Source organism: Antechinus flavipes, chromosome 3 (genome assembly GCF_016432865.1).
Source record: "Antechinus flavipes isolate AdamAnt ecotype Samford, QLD, Australia chromosome 3, AdamAnt_v2, whole genome shotgun sequence".
In the NCBI taxonomy this organism is placed as follows: domain Eukaryota; kingdom Metazoa; phylum Chordata; class Mammalia; order Dasyuromorphia; family Dasyuridae; genus Antechinus; species Antechinus flavipes.
In genome coordinates, this window is record NC_067400.1 from 82,477,327 (window position 1) to 82,503,073 (window position 25,747).

Below are 25,747 nucleotides of genomic sequence, written 5' to 3' on the forward strand. Positions count from 1 at the left end.
AAATATATAGAGAACTGACTCAAATTTATAAGAAATCAAGCCATTCTCCAATTGATAAATGGTCAAAGGATATGAACAATTTTCAGAGGATGAAATTGAAACTATTACCACTCATATGAAAGAGTGTTCCAAATCATTATTGATCAGAGAAATGCAAATTAAGACAACTCTGAGATACCACTACACACCTGTCAGATTGGCTAAGATGACAGGAAAAAATAATGATGAATGTTGGAGGGGATGCGGGAAAACTGGGACACTAATGCATTGTTGGTGGAGCTGTGAACGAATCCAACCATTCTGGAGAGCAATCTGGAATTATGCCCCCAAAATTATCAAATTGTGCATACCCTTTGATCCAGCAGTGTTTCTATTGGGCTTATATCCCAAAGAAATACTAAAGAAGGGAAAGGGACCTGTATGTGCCAAAATGTTTGTAGCAGCCCTATTTGTAGTGGCTAGAAACTGGAAAGTGAATGGATGCCCATCAATTGGAGAATGGCTGGGTAAATTGTGGTATATGAATGTTATGGAATATTATTGTTCTGTAAGAAATGACCAGCAGGATGAATACAGAGAGGACTGGCGAGACTTACATGAACTGATGCTAAGTGAAATGAGCAGAACCAGGAGATACAACGATATTGTATGAGGACATATTTTGATGGAAGTGGATTTCTTTGACAAAGAGACCTGAGTTTCAATTGATAAATGACGGACATAAGCAGCTACACCCAAAGAACGAACACTGGGAAACAAATGTGAACTATCTACATTTTAGTTTTTCTTCCCGGGTTATTTATACCTTCTGAATCCAATTCTCCCTATGCAACAAGAGAACTGTTCGGTTCTGCAAACATATATTGTATCTAGGATATACTGCAACATATCCAACATATAAAGGACTGCTTGCCATCTAGGGGAGGGGGTGGAGGGAGGGAGGGAGAAAAAAAAATCGGAAAAGAAACAAGTGCAAGGAATAATGTTGTCATTATAAAGTAATCATTAAATAAATAAAAAAAATTTTTAAAAAAAGTACAATACAATTAAGTACCATTTATTTAGAATGAGGGAGAGACACTAGAGTAAATTTAGGGGCTAGTGACCAAGTAAGAGAGCTTAAAAGGGTTTCTTGCATTCATGCATCTATGTTCACATCGGTGTCAGACTTATTTATGCAGAGCCATGTCTTTCCTTCAAACTCCTTCATGCCTCCCTATTGCTTTGTAAATTCAAACCCTTTTTCCTATTATTATCAATTTGTAGCTACCCTACCTTTCTAGTCTGATCTCATGTTACTCTTCTCCATCTCTTGCTTTAGTGAAACTGCACTATTCAATGTCTCCTGTTTACAGACCATTATTTTCTGCTTTGGCTCTGAAATCATGTTACCTATACCTGGCATAACTTCCTCATTTGACTTTTTAAACCTCATTGAAATGCTACTCCTCCAAGATCAAAAGTAGGAATTGGCTAGAATCCCTACACATAGACAATCCATTAAAATATTCATGCAATTAGATTTTCAGATTAACCATCATGATGGTGATGAGGACAGGAAGAATTTGTCATAAAGATATAATGAGTAGGGGACAAGGACATTATAAGGATAAAAAGAAATTGTGATGTGCAAATGTCAGTTATAAATTTAATTCTTAATCTACAATAACCAGGCCTACAATTTGGTAGATTCAATCCCAAGATTTTTTCTGCGTTCCTGCTGAGCTCAAACAATGTTTACAGAACTACAGGAGAGTAAATTGTTAAATGTTTAACAATCAGCCTGGGGGAGGGGGAGATAAGGGGTAGCTGAGGAGCATGCATATACACACTACATTTCAAAATTTTAATCTGCTTTCATTAATATTTTTATAAATCTGGATAATCACTCCGTCAAATTTAGCTTATTGGAGCGGCCTTCAGTAGACCCCAGACTACAAAAACAAAGATATGTACACCTTAATGAGGAGAAAGACCACAAATGGGCAGGGAGTGATGCATTACTATAAAATATTTATAAGAGGGCTGTTCCTCTACAAAGTTGGCAACTCAGCTAGTAACTGATGGTACAGAATGTATGTGCCACTTAATGAGATGAATCTACACAAAGGTACAGCTTCACTTTTGTTGGTGCAAAGTGGGGAAGAAGAGAACAAAGCTAAAAGTAATTCCAAACAGCCAGTGACTCCAAGTGAGATTAAAGATAACAGATAACTATGGCTTAGCACGCACACACACACACACCAATCATACATATTTTTATTATGTCAAAATATTATATCAGAATAACATGAAATATAAAATAATATTAAACATTATTAAGAATAGAACTTTTAAAATGATGGAGTAGTAGGAACTTGTGGAAGCGAACAGCTATCTACAAACTTTTCCAAACAGATCTGGAATATGCACTAGACCAAATCTGGATGAGGCGATCCAGGAAAAAGTCACCATGTGGAATGAGGATAATGAGGAGGCACAGTGCATAGAGCCCCGACCCTGCAATCAGGAGGACTAAGTTCAAACCCATCCTCAGATACAATTTAACTGTGTGATCTTGGGCAAGTCTCTTAACCCCAATTCACCTCCACTCACAAAACTCACAATGCAACATTTATCCAGCCCAACTTGGCAGAAAGGAAAAGGTCTGTGGTCGCTGGCCATGGGGTAGGCCTCAAGAAGGGGACAGACCCATGCCAAGGAATCCTAAGACCCATATCAAGTCACTTCAATGAGGACAGGTGGTAAATGACAATTTACTTGCCCACTACCTAGTGCTGAGCCATATCCAGGATGACAACAGAAGGGCACCTGCACAGGAATACCCAGGTATTCCTGAGTAAGGAAAGGTTTGGGCAGGGGGCTGAACAAGAAGAAAGGTTATAAGGTGGCAGCAGAACTGGGAAAACATATTCCCAGTTAAAGGTTCTGATAAGGGCGTCATTTCTAAAATATATAGAGAATTGACTCTAATTTATAAGAAATCAAGCCATTCTCCAATTGATAAATGGTCAAAGGATATGAACAGACAATTTTCAGAGGATGAAATTGAAACTATTACCACTCATATGAAAGGGTGTTCCTAATCACTATTGATCAGAGAAATGCAAATTAAGACAACTCTGAGATACCACTAAACACCTGTCAGATTGGCTAAGATGACAGGAAAAAATAATGATGAATGTTGGAGGGGATGCGGGAAAACTGTGACACTGATACATTGTTGGTGGAATTGTGAACGAATCTGACCATTCTGAGGAGCAATCTGGAATTATGCCTAAAAAGATATCAAACTGTGCATACCCCTAAGGAAAGGGACCTGTGTGTGCCAAAATGTTTGTGGCAGCCCTGTTTGTAGTGGCTAAAAACTGGAAAATGAATGGATGCCCATCAATTGGAGAATGGATGGGTAAATTGTGGTATATGAATGTTATGGAATATTATTGTTCGGTAAGGAATGATCAGTAGGATGATTTCAGAAAGGCTTGGAGAGATTTACACGAACTGATGCTGAATGAAATGAGCAGGACCAGGAGATCATTATATACCTCAACAACGATACTGTATGAGGATGTATTCTGATGGAAGTGGATTTCTTCAACAAAGAGAAGATCTAACTCAGTTTCAATTGATCATTGATGGACAGAACCAGCGACATCCAAAGAAAGAACACTGGGAAATAAATGTAAACTGCCTATTTGTTTTGTTTTCCTGGGCTATTTCTACCTCTGAATCCAATTCTCCTTCTGCAAGAAGAGATCTGTTGGGTTCTGCACACATATATTGTACCTAGGATACACTGTGATATATTTAACATGTATAGGACAGCCTGCCATCTGGGGGAGGGGGTAGAGGGAAGGAGGGATAAAGTTGGAACAGAAGTGAGTGCAAGGGATAATGTTGTAAAGCAATTTTTTTGAAATTAAAATAAATAAATAAATAAGGTGGCATCGGCAACAGTAGCAGCAGCATAACTCAGATCCCAGATTCAGAGAAGGCTCTCACTTTCAGTAGCTAGTCCAACCTAAAGAGGAAGGTAGGGATAGAGTCCGGGAGCAGTTCACTCTTGTACAAATACATGTACAGGTCAGGAACTTAAAGACCTGGAGGGGAAGGGGTGTGTGCATGCGCACATGTGAGAATACATTCATTCACACAAAAACAGAAATGAAAGTGAGGAAGGAGGGAAGAGATTAAAAGCCTGCAGGATCCTGGAATAATATAGTATCATTCATTACCTTCAGGAGAACAGCACAAAAAAGACCAGCCCAGATATTTCTCTGGAAGTGCAGAAAGTCCAGCCTTAACCATTGATCTGATCATAAAAAGCTTTTGTGGTGACAGGAATGTTCAAGACAAACTTAGAAGGAAAAAAATCACTCCAAATTATCCATGAGCAAAGCCTTAAAGAAAAACAGTTTGAGGATAAAAAGTTCAATTAGAATTTCTGGGGGAAACGGAGAAAAAAGTTAAGAAAAAAAGTTTTGAAAGATTTTTCTAAATGAAATGAGAGCACTAGAGAAAAAAAAAACTGAAAAAGAAATGATAACTACAGAAAAAATAATTGGAAAAGGAATTAACAGATTTGCACAAGAAGTAACAAAATCTTGCCCAAGTAACAAATTCCCTCAAAATTAGAATGGACCAAATAAAAACCAACTACTTTAATAAGGCAACAAAAAATATTAAAACAAAGGCAAAAAGCTGAAAAATAGAAAATATAAAGTATCTCATAACAAAAACAAGCAATCTGGAAAACAGAAGAGGAAACAAAATCTAATAATCATTGGCATATTGAATGTCATGACTGAAATATTAAGAGAAAACTGTCCAGACTTCTTGTAACTAGAAGACAAAGTAGAAAGAGAAAGAATGCAAAAATTACCTCCTGAAAAAACAACAACAACACAAAACCAGAACTCCCAAGACCATGAACAACAAAATAAGAACTTTCCAGTCAAAGAAAAGAATTGCAAGCAGCCAGAACGAATGAATTCAAGCACAGAGAAGCCACAGTCAGAATGATATATGATTTAACAGCCACCACAAATAAAGGAGCAAAAAGTTGATGAAAACATGCTACTTCAGAAAGCAGTTAAAAATGGGGCTTTCAGTTAAAAATAACTTAGCCAGAAAAACAATATAAAATTACAGGGAAATGGGGATGTTTAACAAAATGGACAAATTGAGCAAGCAAGCATTCCTGATGAAAAGACCTGAAACGCAAAGAAGTTTTAAAAGTATAAACACAGGAGAAAAAAGAAACATAAAAATAAGTAAGCATGGATGAAAAATGGGAAAAAACTAAAAAAGGATTAATTGTGTTATGAGGAAATAATACACAAATCCTCTCTGAACCCTATCATCACCAGAGTTCATCAAAGGAGTCCAATTAGACACAGCTTAGGAGTGGTTCTGTTATGTTATAATGATCTTTTAAAAGAAAGAATGGAGAGAAGAAGAATATAGTGTGGGGGTGAGGAAGGAAAGAGGGGTAAGGGGAAATTATCTCAAATAATTAGAGTATGCAAGTAGTAGACAATTATATAAGCAAAGGGGTGAGGAGTTAGGGGGAATGGCTGATACTTGAACCTCACTTTCATCTGAATTGATCAAAAGGAGGAAAATACATAAACACACAGTCTGGTACAGAAATACATTTCACTTAACAAGGAAATAGGAAAGAAAGGGGAGAATGGGTAAGGGGAAAAGAGATTAAGGGAGGGATTAGTCCTAAGCAAAAAAGCTTTCAAGGATCTGCAAAATATTTGCGACTCTTTTTGAGGCAGCAAAAAATAGGAATTTGAGGGGGTACCTATAAATTGGAGAATGTTCAGAGAAAGTACCGATAGAATCTGAACATAGATCAAAGCATAACTTTAAAAAAAAAAACTTTTTTTTGTGTGTTTTTTTTTTTTTTTTTTTTTGGAGGGGAGGGATCTCTGTAATGTTCTTTTACAGCATGACTATTATGGAAATATATTTTACATGACTGCACATATATAAACTATATCAAACTGCTTACTGTCTCAGGAAGTGGAGAAGGAAGAAAGAAAAATCTGTAACTTAAAATTTTAAAACAATATTAAAAAACTCAGAAGAAGCACAGAAAAGCAGTGTAGTTTTGAAAATGATCTGTAGTGTCTGTTAATAAATGATTTTCATTTAATGTAAACAGTATGAAAAAGAAATTCATGGTTTCATAATGAATCTTCTTTTTGTGCTATGCACATGGAAATGCTTTTTTCAGAATTGAAACTATTTCTCGGTATTACATACTTTCTATACAGAAATACTATGTGCGTTAAGGAACAGAGAAATTCTAAATAAATGTTAAAAAAAAATTATAGGCTTCATAAGGAATAAAATACCAAGTTTCGATGGTAACAACTTTAGATGGCAATATTAACCAGCATGCATAGAACACACTTAAGATTTGCAAGGTACATTTCATGCTCTTTTTATTTCAGCTTCATAGAAGCCCTGTGCTATTAATATCTTATTTTACTAGTGCAGATATAGAGGTTAAGAGGAGTTAAGTGACTTGCTCCAGTCACACAATAAGAGCCTGGGGCTGAATTCAAACTCATATCTTTATTGACTCCAAGTCCAATGTACTCTCATCTTCAATTTCCGGGAATTTATATAGTATGTTAGTGAAGCAGTCCTAGAGAGTCAGGCTCCCTTGGGGGGATGGGGCATGATACTAAGAGATGAGTTAGTGATTAACCAATCAGATGACAGCAAGATAAACTGAATCCCACTCTTCCTTGGGCTTTTTCCCAACACAATCACTCTTACCTTTCACCCATTATTCCCTAATATTCCACCAATGCTGTACAAGTTTCCAATTTTCTTTTGGCCTCACCCTCAGGGTACTTATAACCTGTCTTCTACTATGGAATATCCACCGCCTGACTTGTAGCAGCAACAGATGGCTTTCAAAAGGTAGGCTCTATATAATAATTTTATAAATGAACAAATATACACATATAGGGAAGGGGTCTATTTGCTCAGAAAGTTTTTACTGATAGAGTTATACAGTCAAAAAAATTGGAGACTACTGTATCAGAGGAATAAGAAACCACCACAAATTGATAAGTATAATGTAGAATTAAAATATGTAATGAGTTCCAAAACGAAATGCTGTTGGAGGTCCGTTTTAAAAGGCAACAACCAATCTTCTATCAGGGTGTTCAGGGATTATATGAAATAAACAAAATAAAATATCACTTAATACAACTATCATGTAATACAATCAATACAAGTATCACCTAAATCTTATTATGTGAAATCCTAAGAATCTATATTTGTACAACTTTAATTAAAAATAAAATCTTTATCTTCTTGCTACACTATTCTAGCAAAGCAAATAATTTTGTACAATATCTTTATTTTAGATATCACCTATATGCAGTACTATTTTTGCTAAACTTTAAAGCATTTTAAAAAACGTTTTCTAAAGACCAAAGTAACTTGTCTTTCTACCTCTCGTTTGGTCAGTTTGCATAGGGGTTATGATCCAAATAAAAAGAGGCAGAGATAAGGACCAGATTTGCATCTTCACTGGATAGGGTAAGGAAATGGCTCCTAGAACAGGTCTGCATCATGCTGGAAAGGTGTCTGAAGGACTGATTGAGAAGTTAAGCCAGGCGAGACTTACATGAACTGATGCTAAGTGAAATGAGCAGAACCAGGAGATCATTATATACCTCAACAATGATACTGTTTGAGGATGTATTCTGATGGAAGTGGATCTCTTCGATAAAGAGAGCTAATTCAGTTTCAATTGATCAAAGATGGGCAGAAGCGGCTACACCCAAAGAAAGAACACTGGGAGATGAATATAAACTGCTTGCATTTTTGTTTTTCTTCCCAGATTATTTATACCTTCTGAATTCAATTCTCCCTGTGCAACAAGAAAACTGTTCGGTTCTGCACACATATATTGTATCCAGGATATACTGTAACCTATTCAACATGTAAAGGATTGCTTGCCATCTGGGGGAGGGGATGGAGGGAGGGAGGGGAAAAATCGGAACAGAAGTGAATGCAAGGAATAATGTAAAAAATTACCCTGGCATGAGTTCTATCAATAAAAAGTTATTTAAAAAAAAAAAAAGAGAGAGAGAGAGAAAAGTTAAGCCAGGGATGTCCAGCAATGGGTGCTAACCAGAGACTAGACATTAACTCAGCCTTTGTGTTTCCAAGACTATGTCTCTAAGGACCATGTGAAGAATCCAGCACACCAATGAAACATGGGAATTACAACTGGTACTCCAAAGGGTCTATATAGCTTCTGTTGGACACCATCATTAAGGAGGAAGGAGAAGAAAGAAGAGCATCAGCTCTTGTTTTCCCTTACTCTTACTAAAATCATAGGATAACAGGTACAGAATTGTAATGAACCTAATTGAGAAGCCCTAAATCCAGCCTTCTCATTTTACAGATGAGGAAACCAAGTTCCATGGAGGTTAATTGGCCTCCATGGCCAAGGAGCTGTACCTCTCAGTTTTAGGGGCAAGATATTACCAGAACATAAATGTAACCAAGTCTTAAACTGTATCATTTTAAAAAGTTATTATTTTAAATCTCTGCACTTTCTAGATGTTGGTATCCTAGAACAAAGTCCCAGGTGGCTTGAGGTCAATTATGATTACCCCCAAGGTTATAAATTTATAAAATGTCAGTATCTTAGTTAAAATGGGTACTGGGCCCCTCATCTGCTTAAATTTTATATTTGACAAAGGCACACTAAAAATGAAGCTACTCAATTTTAACTCTTACAATTACTTATTATTTTCACGTCAGACAAAATAGGTGATGGGAAACCAAACTGGGAGAGATTTGCAGGTTCCCCCATGGTGGGAGGTTCCCAAGTATGACACCTAAATCTTCTTTTACAACTTAAGTTACATTTATGTTCTTTTTGAAGTGGTTTATTACGCAGTTACTCTCAAATCATCTTTCAAGCACATATTGTGATTTGTTTTCCCCAAAAAATAATCATCTGTCAAAGAACAAATTGCAGTGACATTTACCCCTTCTACAAGTTGTAGCAGTTGACTTACCTGACACTGGTTAATGGCTGCATGGTTGCCATGAAATGGAGACTGCCGGTCTTTATCCCGATGATGCCTACTGCTGTGTTTACTTCTTTGTAACTGCTGGCGCAGTTTTGCAATCTAAAAGGGAAGATAAAAGATATCATTTTAGAATCTTTTCCCAACTACCTGAAAATACATAAAGCCATGTCACTATTTGGACATAGTGTATTTATTTGAATCCAAAATTAAATTCTCAAAATATCAACATCTAATCTCAAACAAAAAACTTAAACATTATAATACAAATATACTTTTCCTTATATAGTGCTCCACTAAAACTTTAATGTGACCCTTCATTGTGGACAAGTGATAGATTTGTCTGTTTTTTAAATTAATGTTCATTTGTTTTCTTTCCCATTCCACTGAAAAATGAAAATAAAAACAAAGTCTTCCATATAAAATATTAAAGATGTATTTCGCATTCTCCATCCTAAGTACATCATCCCTGTGATGAAATTGGAAATGTTATCAATGATCCGCTAAAAGTGTGACTGGAAATTGATTGCACCCATTTTTTTGTAGTTTTTCAAAGTTGTCTTTATAATGTTGTTGATACTATAACATGTTTTCCTAATTCTGCTTACTTCATTCTAAATCAGTTCTCCTCACGTCTCTGGAAACCATTTCTTTTTTGATTACTTTTTTTGGGCAACACAATCAGGGTTAAGTAATTTATTAAGCTACTTAAGTGTCAAGTGTCTGAGATTGGTTTTGAACTCAGGTCCTGCTAATTCTGGGCTTATGCTCCTTTCACCAGGCCACCCAACTGCTTTTGGTTGCTTTTTATAGTATAGGAGTACTCCATATACATTCATATGTTATCATTTGTTTAGTTTTTCCCAGGTGGTGGTACCACATTAGATTTTCAGTTCTTTGCTACCACAATTAGGACTGATATAAATATTTTAGTGCTGATAGAGTCCAGTATCAATTAAATATAATGTAACAGTAGATTCCACCCTAAACTAGAAAGATTTTGATCTGATTATGGGTTTGCATGTCTGTTATCAAGCATTCACCTATCAAATCAATTACTAAAAATTATTAAATGAAGGAATAAAAGAACATTTCTTTGAGCACATATGGAGGGCTGGACACGAAGGATATAAAAATGAAAGTGAAACAGTCCTTGTCTTCAAGGAACCAACATTTTATCAGAAGAAATATCCTACACAAAGAGCATTACCTAAAAGTCTTAGTGCAGTTTTCAGCTTTAATCACATTAAATAGCTCTAAAATTTTTGGAACACTTTGTATTTTAAGTATCTAGCATAGGAACCAGTTCTGTACATTCAGGAGACACAAAATAGACATTAAGCAGACATAGAGAAAATTGGATGGGAGAAGAGTGGCAGCCAGGAGGATGAGAAAAGCTTTGTGCATGCATGGAGGTGGTGGTTGCAAAAGCAAGCAAAGCCTAACCAAGCTCATCACTAGGCCTACCCAATGTACAAGGTACATTTTGGCTAAAGCAACACTAACAGACCATCTGTGGAACAAAAAGACTAAAATCTGTACTGACAAGAGGAATAACTTATACATGGATGAATTGACTGATGCTTAGAAAAAGTAAAACCTACTGACATTTTTATCATTTGTGACCAATCAAATCACTTAACTGAAAGAGAATTCATACACTAAACAATTATTAACTTATTTCTCTTCAAAATACATTCATTATTTTCATGTATGTACAAATTTTGTTTTATTTTCAATCCAAAAGACCCACCTCTATCAGCAGAAACAATTCCTTTTCAAATATTTTGAAGTTGAGGAAGAGATATTTTAGGCTGTTTTTATATCTTTACATAACACAGCAGTGAGGTTATTAGTTGTGCTTTTTGTAAACATTTGGAATTTGACTAAGTTTTTTGCCATTTTGAATAAGATCAATGTTGTTTTTGCCTAACTGTACAGTCAATTATTACTTAAATTTGAAAACAAAGCCAGTTATTTATTTATTTATTTATTTTTAGCTTTATACAGTTCTTTATTTTTCTGTGATTAAACTTTGATAAGTTAGCAGACAAGTTAAAATTGTTTCTGATGCTCTGGATTTTTTTAAAAAGAGAGATAATGGAAAAATTAACAAATTACAACTGAATATAATTAATATGTTAAACAGAAAACAATATACTGATCTCTCTGTTCCTCCCATATGACTCAACATTTCCACTTTCATGTCTTTGAAGAACTGCCCCCATTGGAAAAGGGGATACTTTTCTTCCAAAGGAAAACTCCTTGCATGTAGAAATTATTCCTATTCCCTTTTTGTGAATGTACCTCAGGCCCTAGCTAGCCTACTAGCAATTACCAAATCACATGTGATTCTCATCTCCAAAAAAAAGACCTTTATGACAATGACCCTGGTCTGCACACCCAGAGAGGAAATCTGATGAAAATGAGAAGGGAAAAGATAAGCATTCACAAATGATTTCTTTTATACCAGACCACATCCTCACTACCACACAACTAATTAAAAAAGGGTAAAGACTAATCAATACAGAATTAGAGTTATAGAGAGCTTTAAAATCTGCAAAAAGTTTTACATACAATAGACTCTCTTCTGAGACCCCTAACTTCCTGTGAAGTACAATTATCTTCATTTTGAAGATTAGAGATTCTAAACATACACCCTTCTCCCTCCCGCAATGGACCCCTTTGGCAATCTGGTGAAGCCTACAAAATACTGTTACATGATGTTTTAAATATATTTTTTAAAAAATATACTGTTGTTTCTCTTTCCCCTTATCTCCCTCAATTCAAATTCACAGACATGTTCCCTCTTCCCAATCTATTCCTGGTCTTCATGGAGGCTGGGAGACCCCAAGTTAAAAATCCTTATAATAAATTAAGATACTGAGGGTCAGAGAAATTTAGTAAGTTACCAATATTCATATAATTGGCATAAACTTCCTGATTCTAAATTAGCACTCTAATGTCTATTATTCAATTTTTTGGGGGGTAGGGGTTTATTGAAATTCAATAATAAATTTGTGAAATTATCCAGTCACTTTTTTTTTATACTTTCATATCTATAAAGGACAGCAATTTAGATTTTTTCTTTGGTACCTGAGGCCCTGTCTCAAGGATGTTTCTCTCATGAATTTTTAAAATCTAAGCTACATTAATTCTGTGATGTTTTCTAAAAGTCTCTATTTTCTCTATGCAACAATAACATACTAACAGGCAATTACTATTTTCTTCTATTTTGTGATTGTGAAAACAATCATTTAATTGAAATAAGTGATGGATGTCTTATAATAGTGATCTTCTTAATGACTTATTACAAATACTAACAATCTACTACAACTGATTAAACTTGTTAGCAACCATATAGACAAATGAAATTCAACCCAGAAAATAGTGACAATTCTGTGCTAGAATTCTGGGGAGATCAGGAATGACTTCATTCAGAAGATAGTGTTTGAGCTGAGACTTAAGGAAGAGAAGGGCTCTATGAAGTGTAACCAAAGTCTGACAGCAGTTCCTATAGTAAGATATTACCATTTTATTTGTATGAATAGTATTTTCTAAACTAACTTGGTCACCAGGGTCTGAAATATGCCAGCATTCCCTGAAATTCACTCTAGAAATTATTAATATTAACACAGAGATGCGAATACAAATATAAATGTTTGAGCTGTTTTTAAAAATAAGAATACTGATATTTACTGATATAATAGGCACAAACTAGAATTAACAAAAACAAAATCTGAATAAAAACTATCCCTGAAAATCACCAGAGTAATGACCTCATCTTCCCACTCAATAAATCACTTCAACTGACTTTTGTTCAGTCATTCAAATTCATGAAAATCTTTATGTATCACAATTTTGTGGATAAGACTGGCTCAAGCAAATTGCTTTAAATCAAACTACTCTATATAGGAATTCCTGACCTCTTTAAGTTGGTCTGTGCTGCCCCAAGATGCTGAACGCTTATGGGAGCCTTTCTTCTTCTCTGAGTACTCTTCAGCCCATGCAGTCTCTGTCTGCAATAGAAAAAAAAATTGATCAAAGTTGATTCATCACATCAAAAAACAAAACCCAAGTACATGCATAATGTGAAAACATTTAATAAACTTATTAGGAGAAATCTGATAAAATAAACTGAATACCTAAACAACAAACTATTTTAATATTTCATATAAGGTGAGGATAGGGGGAGAAATCCTAAAGGAAATCTGAGGAAGGAATGAAAAGAGAAATAAAGAACAGAGGGAAGATAAGAAGAGAAAAAATGAGAAAGAATTCGTAAAAAGTCTTAGAAGAAAGGAATCCAACAAATGGTATCTCCAGAAGTCAGAGGTAAAAATGCTGCTGGTGTGTATTACACCCTGGCCTGAGATGAAAGAGAGGCAAGTCTACAGTTCTGTATTAATGATATATATATATATATATATGAGAGAACCTATCTCTACTACATCACATCTTCCTATTCACCATACTAGATCCTCGAGTAGACTGAGGACTCACCGTCAAGAGCCTGGAGGAGGAGCAAGGCATAGCACAGGCTGCGACCACTGTGTGCTCACCCTGGGATTAGAGGCAAAGACTGACAGGATAAGATCAGGCACTGCTGGTGTCCTCACTGTTCCAGAATCATGGCTCAGAGAAGGGGAGCTATAGTGTTATTTTGTGCTGCCCAGCAAAAGGAACAGAAAATGACTGATATGAAGGTTCCCACTGCTTGCTGCTAAAGAATTGTAGTTTTAGCAGACAGCAATAAGGGGAATGGAAATTAGAAGGAAGGGGCAAATGTAACTGCTGCCTGAAGAGGAAACATCAATTACCTTATAGCTTCATATAAAGTAGCCTCTGCTGCCATTAAGGCTCTTCCTACCCATTACTGCCTCTAAACATATTAAAGAGAAAAAAAAGAGGCAGGGAAACAAATTTCATATTTATGTAAGCTGAATTAACACAACAGAAGAAATATCAAATTCTTAAAGTTATTTGATCAAAATGTAAAAAAGTACTAAATAGATATTCCTATGGGAGGCAGGGAAATAAAGACATTTGTAAAATACAAGACATAGGAAAAAATTAAATCAATCAGTGAAAGTAATAAAAAGGATACCTAGTAGATATGTAAGGAAATGGAAATAAAAACTAAGATCAAGCCACGTTACATATGTGAAAAACTGATTTTGATTAAACTTTAGCTTAAGTGAGATTCAAGATATTGAATACCACTAAATATATAAGGTCATGAGGAGTGACTTTGATTCTGTATTTGAAGAAATTCAAAGAAATATCCTTGCAAATGGAAAAAATCCAAAGAACTCCAATGTAGAGAAATATAAAGTTGTGAGAGTCTTCCGACCAAGATGACTGCCTAAGCAAAGACAGATGGCCCAGTTCTCACATAGCTTTCAGGAAAACCTAAAGTATGTACTGTATTGAACAATGATCAAGAAATTCAATGAGAAATACATTAAGTGACATCTAGTCTAGAACTGCACATGAAGTCAGTAAGATATTCCTAGGAAATGGAATACAGCAACTCAACAACAAAATCAGCATAGGGAAAGCAAATAGGTTACTAGACTCCCAAAACTATCTTCTAGAAATGAATCAGAAAGTCTTGTAGCCTTCAAGGCTTTCTGTTCAGAGGTACCAAAAGCAGAGAAAACTCTAAAGGGGTCAGAAATCTGAGAAGATCTAGGAAACCACTATCTGTTAGAGTAGGTAGATTTCAGACTGAGCCTGCTCTGGCTCCCAGAGGAAGGGGCAAAGGGAAAGATAGGAGAAGTGATGGCATAAAAAAAGTCACTGAAATATTTAAGTAGTGAAAATTTTGAAATCAAAGAATGGAATTGTATACTGTCTTTAAAAAGCAAGAGCCAGTTAAGAATCTCCACAGCCTTTTTAGGGAGAATAAGAGAAATAGTTATTTTACTCAAAAAATATCTACATAAGACTCAGAATTAGATTTAAAATTATGAATTGTGAATTTGAATATATTCACTAAAAACCATTATCACTTTGAAGTTTTAATTTTTAACAAAAATTGTTACTGAAAGAATATTCAATGTTTAAAAAGACAAAGCAGGAAATTTAAGGCTTATTAATGCCCAAGCAGGTAAAGAAATATTTCTGAGTTCTCCAAGTCTAAAGAGACACAATCTGACACTGAAAAGGGATCAAGCAGAAGACTAGTGACACACAAAGATGTCTACTATTCAAATACTAGCCTTACTAGGATTGGAGAAGTTCTCTTCAAGACTGGCTGAAGAGAAACTGCATTTTTCAGGCATAGAAACTCTTGAAAACCATCTTCTTGAGTCACAGAAGTTTAAGTTCCATTACCAAAAGTTATCCCAAGCCTTGAAATAAACTATATTATATTAGTATCCCAACTATCTACATAGGTTGGAAGAGAAGGTGGAGACTAATAGAAAAATATTCAAAGGCAGTATCTTTTCTCCAATGTATAAATGGTCAAGAGAATAATAAATAACTTACAAAATAAAACATTTATAATAAAATATTATAATTATGATAAAAATAAGACATTTATGATAAAATATGATAATTATGATAATACAATATAAACAATATAAAATATAATACAAAATAAAACAATTATCATAAATAATTACTTGGGGGGATATTTATGTGTATACTGCTAGGTTAAACAAAGTTAAATTTATTTTAAAAATTAAGAAAGACAAGAATATAAAGGACAAAAATTTTAAGATAGACATCTCATCTTGAAAATTTATTACAATGCAATCTTCATTCAATTATTTGCTATTAGGTAAGAAAAAACAAACAGTTCAGTGGAATGGAATAAAAATCTAGAAATATAAATTTTTCATAAACTTATAGTATATCTCAGAGAATTCAGAGAAAACAAATGTTAAAAGAATTTTGAATTTAAAAACATAAAAATATTTACTTTTTCTTAAAATCACAAATATTATTCTCTCTCCCTTTAAAAATGTTTTATTTCTGATGCTCACATTTTAACTTTCTTACAATTCAAAATTACTTTCCAAAACAGTTAAAACAAATCAATTCAACAGCTCCACCAACACTGCAATAATATGCCAATCTTTAGATAATGCCTCCTATGTTTGCTGTTTCAATCTTTTATTGTCGTTACCAATTTACTGTGTAAAAAGCAGAAACTCAAGAGTTGTAAACTATATTCCTTTTGTTATTAGTTATTTGGAGCATTCCTTTTGAAAGGTTGGTAGTAATTTTAAAAAATTGAGAATTGCATTTATAACCTTTGACCTCTTATATAATGCAAATGACACCTGGTTAACAAGTCACGGTAAGTGAATGAAACGTCTTGTAAGAAACAAATATGATAAATACATAGTTGCACGAAAAGACTTAATATAAACAGATACAAAGTAAAGTATGCAGAGCGAAATACATACATAAATACACATAGTAACAATGGAATGAAGAACAAAAATACAAAATTCAAACTGAATGCTTTTAATTACAATGACCATATTAAATGAAGAAGCTAGATAAAAAAGCACCAACCCTTCTTTATTTGCAGATGGACACATTTGGAACAATTATAGGTTGCCATTATGTTTTCTATGCATTTTTTAGTTCTATTACACTATGCTTTTTCTCTTCTAAAAATTCTGTATGAGGAATAACTAGCAGGGAGGTGGGGAAACACACTGGGAAGTGAATGTGGTGTAAAAAAATTATTAAATAAAATTATCTTAAAACAGCAAATACAATAAAGTATAAGAAACTTAATACCGTGTCAAAATGTTTGTGGCAGCCCTGTCTGTAGTGGCTAGAAACTGGAAAATGAAAGGATGCCCATCAATTGGAGAATGGCTGGGTAAATTGTGGTATATGAACGTTATGGAATATTATTGTTCTGTAAGAAATGACCAGCAGGATGAATACAGAGAGGACTGGCGAGACTTACATGAACTGATGCTAAGTGAAATGAGCAGAACCAGGAGATCATTATATACCTCAACAACGATACTGTTTGAGGATGTATTCTGATGGAAGTGGATCTCTTCGATAAAGAGAGCTGAGTTTCAATTGATAAATGACGGACAAAAGCAGCTACACCCAAAGAAAGAACACTGGGAAATGAATGTGAACTATCTGCATTTTTGTTTTTCTTCCCGGGTTATTTTTACCTTCTGAATCCAATTCTCCCTGTGCAACAAGAAAACTGTTCGGTTCTGCAAACATATATTGTGTCTAGGATAAACTGTAATCTATTCAACATGTAAAGGACTGCTTGCCATCTGGGGGAGGGGGTGGAAGGAGGGAGGGGAAAAATCGGAACAGAAGTGTATTTTGGTATTCCTTTTATTTTTCATTTTTTGAGGAGTAGTCATAATTTTTTTTTGTTACATTGGCATGCTATAGTATATTCATCCATTCACCAATTTATGGAATAATTAAGTTGTTTCTTCTTTTACACAGAATTGTCTTTCTATATGATAACCGTCTTTCATGAATTCCTTCCTATTCCACTTCTTCACTATGGCAAAGGATAGAAAGGACACTTGATTCATAAAGCTTCTGACTAATCTTCCTCACCTAGAAAGACTTTGCTTCCAGGACATTAATGGACGGACTACACAGTCCTTCCAGAACTGGCTTTGGTGATTTTCAAAACAATGCGCAGTTGTTCTTAAGATGCTGAATTATTTTGGTTATTGGATTTCTGGAAGACCATCTGCTTACTTTGTGGGTTTGTGACTTGTTTTGGTAGAGGGGAAATTATGCACACAAAGGAAATCACTGATCCTTAAGGTAGTGAAGGGTAATAAGATTCTTAGGGCATATTCCCTATGATCTTAATGAAATCAGTTTTGTGACGCAAGTAGAGTTGAATATAGATATACTTACTTCAAATTTGTCCTTCTAGAATACCCTCAAAAACAATACTGGCAATGTTCATTTTTGTGACTTTTTGGTAAGTTTGAAAGGGTAGCCTATATTTTAAAATTTGCATTTTTATTAGTTACATTAAACATTTTTTCAAGTAATTATTTCTATTATGTGTATCTTTTTCTTTTTTGATCTAAATCATTTTTTTCTTGTTTTTGTCTTTTGGCCTACTTATCCAGTATTAGATGATGTGTTAGTTACATCAATATTTTAATGGATCTGTGAACATAGTGCAGTGGGTGCAGATTGTTGTCTGTCAATCTGCTGATCATCCATGATGAGAGACCCTGGTCTTCCTGTTAAATCATGTTGGGAGGGTTTAGGTTGAATATCTGTATCAATACTCTATGAGTAGTAGGTATTAAGTTTCTTTTTTTGACATAAGCATGTATGTCTACATCAACACCAGGGCTATGTTTGAAACTGTGTCTCATCTGCCAAAAGGCAAGAGGCAGGCTTCAGTGTGAGTCTTAAGTCATGACTGGTCACAGTACTGATAAGCTCTAAAGTCTTTTCAAGTATTTTTTTTCCTTATGTTACAATCACTATCCTATAGGTTGTTCTCCTTTTGCTTATTTCACTATGAATTTAGTTCATATAAATTTTCCAAATTTCTCTGGATTTTGTATAGTTCTATCTTCTTACAATACAATAACATTTTACTCTATTGATATGGTACAATTTTTTCAAGCATTCCTCAGTTGATGAGTACCTACTTTGTTTTCAGTTGTTTGTGAATCCAAAAAGTGCTGTAATAAATGGCTTAATTCAATGAAGCCTAATCAATTTACCAGTATCTTTTAATAGTTGTAACTTCCTTATGCTAAAATGATTTCCTTTCTTTCTCTAATTTCTTCCTATATGATCAGCAGAGTTTTCCCCACTGAAAATGCATAGATCTATTCTATCCCCCCCCTTCCACATGGCCAGACCACAAACTTCACAGAACTAGAAAATATTGTATCTTATTTTATTTACAAGGTCCTAAAAGATTTTCTGGCTTAACTTTCTTAGTACATTTAAGATGAACAAGTCACATATTTAGCTGGAATCTACAAAATCAAATTTATCAGCCAAAGCTCCTGTTAGCTAGTTTCCTGTTTTACCTGATATAGATCTTCCCTTTCTGCCATTTCTTCTTTGATGTGTAAATCATTACCTTCTCCTTCCTACTTTCTGTAAAATTCCCATGTACTCATCTTATTTTGTAACCAAAATCTTTTTTATCTGGGCTTTCTGATTTTGTTTAGTAATGTCTAGTGTCTAAACTTAAAAACCAAAATTGACCTTCTGACAATTTTTGTCTTAAAACTAAACAAGAAGCATTCCTCAAGAACAGGCCATGCAAACCAAAACAAAACAAAAAAAGAAAGAAAAAAAAACAGGCCTCATTTTTCAATTACTCCTTTTTAAAAAAGTTACTATGGGAATTAAAAAATATCTCATAAGGGTCATTCCCAAATGGTAAGGGGACCAAAGATATGAGCAAAATTCTCAAAAGAAGGATTCCAGAAAACTATTAATAGTGACAGGAAAAACTATTCTCATTTACTCACATTAAGAGAGCTACGAAAAGAAGACAGGCACTAGAGTTAAGAAATTGGTGCAACAAATCTGGAAAGTACCTTCCAATGTTCTCCCTCCCCTCCCCCAGCCAGCCCCTTTGTGAGGTGCCCATTCCATTCCCCTGCTCATCTCCCACCTCTCCCATTCCAATGCTGCACCCCACACTGCTGCCATAGTTTTCTCTAAGCATGTGACCTCCCCCCCCCCCTCAAGTAAGCCAAAGATCCCTTAACTGTCTGAGAGATAAAACCACTGCTTCTGTTGATATTTTAAAGGCCTATCTTCCCAGCCTCAATGGATCTGACTACCTCTGTAGTTGTCCAACTCCTCAAACATAATTTATCTCCTGCTTTTTGCGCCTCTGCACCAGCTGCCCACAGGACAGTAATGAACTTCTCCTTGGCGCTACTTCTGAAAATCCCTCTCTTTCTTTAAGAATCCCTTATCATTTTTTGTGTAAAACCCTTTCTAATCCTTCCCTGAAATCCTCAAAAATGCTAATGACCCCCTGCCCAAACCCTCTAGTATTTTAACTATTGTGTATTTACATTTATTCATTTTATCTTTATGCAATGTATGTTTTTATGTATATTTGCCTCTTCCATTAAGCTAAGCCCCTTGCAAGTAAAAACTTCTCTTCTCAGCATTTATATCTCCAGGTAGCAGGCATTTATTTATTAAGCATTTACAATGTGCCAAGCATTGCACTCACAAAAAATAAGTAAGAAGATGCCTGCCCCTCTAAAGGCTTGCATATTAATGAAAGACAACAGTGAACAAGTGGAAAGAAAATCCCAAGGGTCATAGGGTAAAGATCAGGGTCAGAAAAACCTCAAGAAAGGCAATGTATCTGACACAGAGTATGTCTATAATATAAATATTTGTTGATTAACTAATTGAAATAACAAAACATTTATTGAGAGATTACTACATGCAGAGAACTATACGAGGCACTAGTCCCTAGAAGACAAAAGCAAAATAGTCCCTGTCTTCAAGAAACTTGCATTCTAGAGATACACAAGTATCTATACAAAATACAGAGAACAGGAAAAAGGTAACCTAAGAAACAAAAACAAAAATAGGTGATAGGAATAGGAGATTTGAAACTGGCTGAATGACTAGATCCAAAAACTAAACTATAATTGACAGGTTTATTTCAACCAAGAAGAAAAATAATCTAAGAAAATGCCATCACTCTAGCTCTGGGCCCTGTTACCATGAAATCAGAAAGGCTATTATCTACTGAAGTCCTATTAATACAAAGGGATCCAAAAATATTATTAAAACTATGATCCTTTTAATTTTAACTATACTGATTTGTTTCTGTAAAAGCTTCTTAATTACATATAATCAAAATTATATTTCCTTATCCTCCCATCTTTTTTTTTTTTTGGGGGGGGGGGGGAGGGGGAGGATCATGAATCCTTCCACTATTCTAATTAATTCCTAGGTTATGGATTATTTTGAAGCTTATTGTGGCATATGGTATAAGACACTGGTATGAATAATTTCTGTTCTCAGCAGCTTCTATCAAATGTTTAGTTCTTATTCAAAAGCTAAGATTGTTTAGTTTAATCATGTTGTACAGAAGAAAAAGGAACACACTACTATGTTCTTTTGGATTTGAATGTTGAATACCTAATCTGTATTACTTTGCAGTTTGCAATCTAGTATTATTAGCACTACCTTTCACATTTTTCTAATTTCCTTTACAATTTTTGATCTTTTGTTCTCCCCAGATTAATTTTATTATTATTTTATCTACTTTTATAAAGTAATCCTGTAGTACAGTGGTTTAGTTCTAAATCTGCTCACGTCTCCATTGCCTTGTCATTTGTATTTTATTGGCACAGACCAAGACTGAGACAATTGTGTATTTCCTATATCCATGTTTAGTTATTCTTTTTAACTCTCACTTACTAAGAATTAAGTTCTGATGTTAATCAGTTGGGGAATGGTTAAATAAGTTATGGTATATAAATGTAATTGATTATTATTGATTGTTAAGAAATGATCAGCAGACCAATTTCAGAAAGGCTTGGAAAGACTTACATGAACTGATTCTAAGTGAAGTGAGTAGACCCAAAAGAACATTGACACAGCAACAACAAGATTATGCAATGATTAATTGTAATGGATGTGGCTCTTTTTAAAAATGAGGTGATTCAGAGAAATTCCAACAGTCTTGTGATGGAGAGAGCTATTTGCACCCAGAGAGAAGACTATGGAGATTGAAATTATCACAAAAAAGTATTTTCCCCTTTTTTTTGTTTGCTTGCTTTTTTTTTCCTCTTTTGATCCGATTTTTCTTGTGCAACATGATAAATGTAGAAATATATTTAGAAGAACTGCACATGTTTAACCTATATTGGTTAAGTCTAGAGGAAGGAAGAGATAGAAAAAAAAAATTGGAACACAAAGGTTCTATAAGGGTGAGTGTTGAAAACTATCTTTGCATGTATTTTGAAAATAAAAAGCTATTATAAAAAATACAAACCAAAAAAATTCAAATTCTGACAACCCAATATGAAGATTGACGAACTCAATTCTGGAAAGCAATTTCGAATTATGCCAAAAGGGCATATGCTTTGATCCAGCAGTGTCATTACTGATCTCAAAAAGATCATAAAAGAGAAGTGGCAAGGACCTGAAAATTGAGTGTTTGCCCCATCAGTTGGGGAATGGCTGAATATGTTATGGTATATGAATGTAATGGAATATTATTGTTCTATAAGAAATGATGAGTAGGCTGATTTCAAGTAAAGTCTGTAAAGACTTATATGAACTAATGCTGAATGAAGTGAGCAGAACCAAGAGAACACCGTACACTGTAACAAGATTATGTGATGATCACTTGTAATGGATTTAGCTCTTCTCAACAACAGTAATTTGGGGCAATTCCAAGACTTGGAATGGAAAATGCTCTCTGCATTCAGAAAGAGAAAACTAAGGAGACTGACTGTGGATGAAAATAGTAGTTTCACCTTTTCATCATTTTTTTCTTTTTTTTGTCTGTACAACATGATAAAATATTAGAAAGGATTGCACATATTTAATCTATATCAGATTGCTTAGCGATGGGAAAGCTAAGAAAAGGAGAAAAAATTTGGAGCACAAAGTCTTACAAAAATGAACGTTAAAAACTATCTTTACATGTATTTTAAAAAATGAGGAAAAAAATTATTGAAATTGAAAAATTATTGAGAAAAAAAATTTCTGTCCTCCTTTTTTTCCTAAGGTATTTCCTCCTTTCTTTTCTCTCTAATATAACAGATCTCCTACTTAAAACTTAAAGTTTTAAAACTGAAAGCTTAAGTACAAATTAATCCCTAAAACTTAAAAGTTTAAAACTTTTTCCATTTAAATATGTTTTGCATGAAAGCACATGTATAAGCTATATCAAATTACTTGCCTTCTCAATTAGGGAAGTAGGCACACAAAATGTTTGTGGCAGCCCTGTTTGTAGTGGCTAGAAACTGGAAAATGAATGGATGCCCATCAATTGGAGAATGGCTGGGTAAATTGTGGTATATGAATGTGATGGAATATTATTGTTCTGTAAGAAAGGACCAGCAGGATGAATACAGAGAGGGTTGGAGAGACTTACATGAACTGATGCTAAGTGAAATGAGCAGAACCAGGAGATCATTATACACTGCGACAACGATATTGTATGAGGATGTATTCTGATGGAAGTGGAATTTCTTTGACAAAGAGACCTAACTGAGTTTCAACTGATAAATGATGGACAGAAGCAGCTACACCCAAAGAAAGAACACTGGGAAATGAATGTGAACTATCTGCATTTTTGTTTTTCTTCCCGGGTTATTTTTACCTTCTGAATCCAATTCTCCCTGTGCAACAAGAGAACTGTTCAGTTCTGCAAATATATATTGTATCTAGGATATACTGCAACATATCTAACATATATAGGAATGCCTGCCATCTAGGGGAGGGGGTGGAGGGAGGGAGGGGAAAAATCGGAACAGAAATGAGTGCAAGGGATAATGTAAAAAAATTACCCTGGCATGGATTCTGTCAATATAAAGTTATTATTAAATAGAATATTTTTTAAAAAGGGAAGTAGGCACAGAGAGGGAAAAGATTTTAAAGCTCAAAAAATTAAAATGAATATTAAAAATTATCTTTTACATGTAACTGATAAAAAATAAAATGATAAAAATTTTAAAATAGAAAAATAAGACTATTAGTTCTCCTTCCAATTCTTTCCTTCATAGTCCTCATTTTGATTCATTTCTTCTAGGTAATCTTGGATCTTGAATGAATGAATCTGGTAGCCAGGAATTCTTTGTTGTGATTTTCCCTTCCCGGATTTTTTCTGCTGACAACCTCCTTCTCTTGGTATGTCTGCAGCCAAATCCCTTCAAGGTTCCACATTGTAGGCTTAGAACCAGGCTGTCAGCTGTTGCTGGTCAGGTATGCTGGCTGGTTTTCTGCCTCTTGCCAAGGCTTCCTTAGTCAGTTGTTGTACGTTGTATCTATTCCTCTCTGCTTCACTCATTGTAGTGGAAGCTCTGTTCACCAGAGAGATTCCTAATCAGTGCTATGGTGTAAGCTTCTTATTTAGGACTGTTGTGGACCATCACTCTGTTTCTCTTCTCTTGGTAGCACTCAGATATTCTAATGTCTACAACTTCTGACACAGGTCTGAGCTGAATGAAGGAATTTAATGATGTTTCTCTTCACATTTCTTGGTTACTATATTCAACCTGATGCCCTTTTTGCATCACTGCTACAGTAAAACTTGAAAGAAATGGGCTCCCATGACCCAATACAATACAATCTTATCTGGGTGTCTTACTTCATAATTCTAAAACCCTATGAATTCAGGGTCTTGAATATCTTTTAGCTTTAGCTGAGAAAATTACTGGTACTGTTAACATCATGGATAGAGAGCCAACCCAGCGTCAAGAAGATGTGGGTTCCAAGTCCTGCCTCTGACACAATGTGTTCCAAGTCAAGTCATTTAATCCATCTCTAGAAACCCAAAACAAAGTTGTAGAATAGCTGATAGAGGGAGTTCTTCCACCAAATCCAATAGAACTAAGATTGAGAGTACAACTGACTAAGGCAAAGTCTTTGCAGAAAGTTTTTCTGGTAAAGGTCTCATTTCTAAGATTCCGATTTATAATAAAAGATACTCCCCAATTATTAAATGATCTGAGAAATGGAAATGCTCATGCCAAAAAAAAAAAAATTCACATCAGGCTATCTAATGTTTCAAATGAGGCTCAACTTGTGATAGGACTTAAAACTATTTACTAAATTTAAGAAGGGGAAGAGGAGAAGAGAGACATAGGAATTCCCCAATCTTGAAAGATTGAAAAAGTTCCTTCCAAAATGTCTCCATAATCTTTCAGAAAAATCAGACTTGACTAAACCATCCCCAGTTGTATCTTTTTTTCCCTTCCTGACTAAAATTTGTTGGAAAGCCATCAATCCTACCAGACTTAATTTCCTGTGATCTTATGTCTTCTAAAATCTCTGGAATCTAGTTTCCAGTCGCATCATTCAATTGAAACTTTCCAAGTTACCAAAGAGTTCTTAATTATCAAACCTAATGACCAACTTTACCTTCCTTATTCCTCCTTTGGTGGAAGAAGGTGGGAGAGAGACATTTACAAACATGGTTACATAGGAAAGGATCAAATTCATTTTAAGATTTCCACTAAAATCTTGGGAAAGAAGAAGGTAAGAAGGGAGGTTAAGAACAGTTATTCCTGTTTCACAGATGGGTAAATAAGAGGCAAACAGAGAGATGAAGTGAACTGCTCAAGCTCATGCAGATAATTAAGTGTCTTAGGTCAAACTTGAACTTAAAGTCTTCCTGACTACGGATGCAATGTTCTATCCCTTACTGCAATGAGGGCCCACAGGAGGTTAAATAACATAAACTGACTGATTTTTTTTCCTGATAAGATCATTAGACTAGTAGATGAAGGTAATTAATGCTGGGCACACCATTTACCTAGGTTTCTGAATTTGTTCACGTCTCACAGTACAGTTGAAAAGGCACAAATATGGAAATCAGAGGACCTGGTCTAAATTATGCCTCATCTGTCAAATAAGGTGATAAACTAGATAGCCTCTAAAGTTCCTCTGAATTTGGTGATCCTGACCAATTAAACTATTGGATCCAAATTTCAAAAGAA

At 34.7% G+C, this 25,747-nt stretch overlaps 1 protein-coding gene across 1 annotated transcript in view; it reads right to left on the reverse strand.

Moving 5' to 3' along the window:
- Window positions 1-25,747, reverse strand: part of FAM117B (family with sequence similarity 117 member B) — a 103,578-nt gene that overhangs the window by 43,121 nt on the left and 34,710 nt on the right. The window contains exons 3-4 of the mRNA XM_051983766.1: window positions 13,010-13,102; window positions 9,072-9,185 (exon numbers count right to left, since the gene is read on the reverse strand). Coding sequence (XP_051839726.1) covers window positions 9,072-9,185; window positions 13,010-13,102 — 207 coding nt within the window. The remainder of the gene's footprint in view (window positions 1-9,071; window positions 9,186-13,009; window positions 13,103-25,747) is intronic.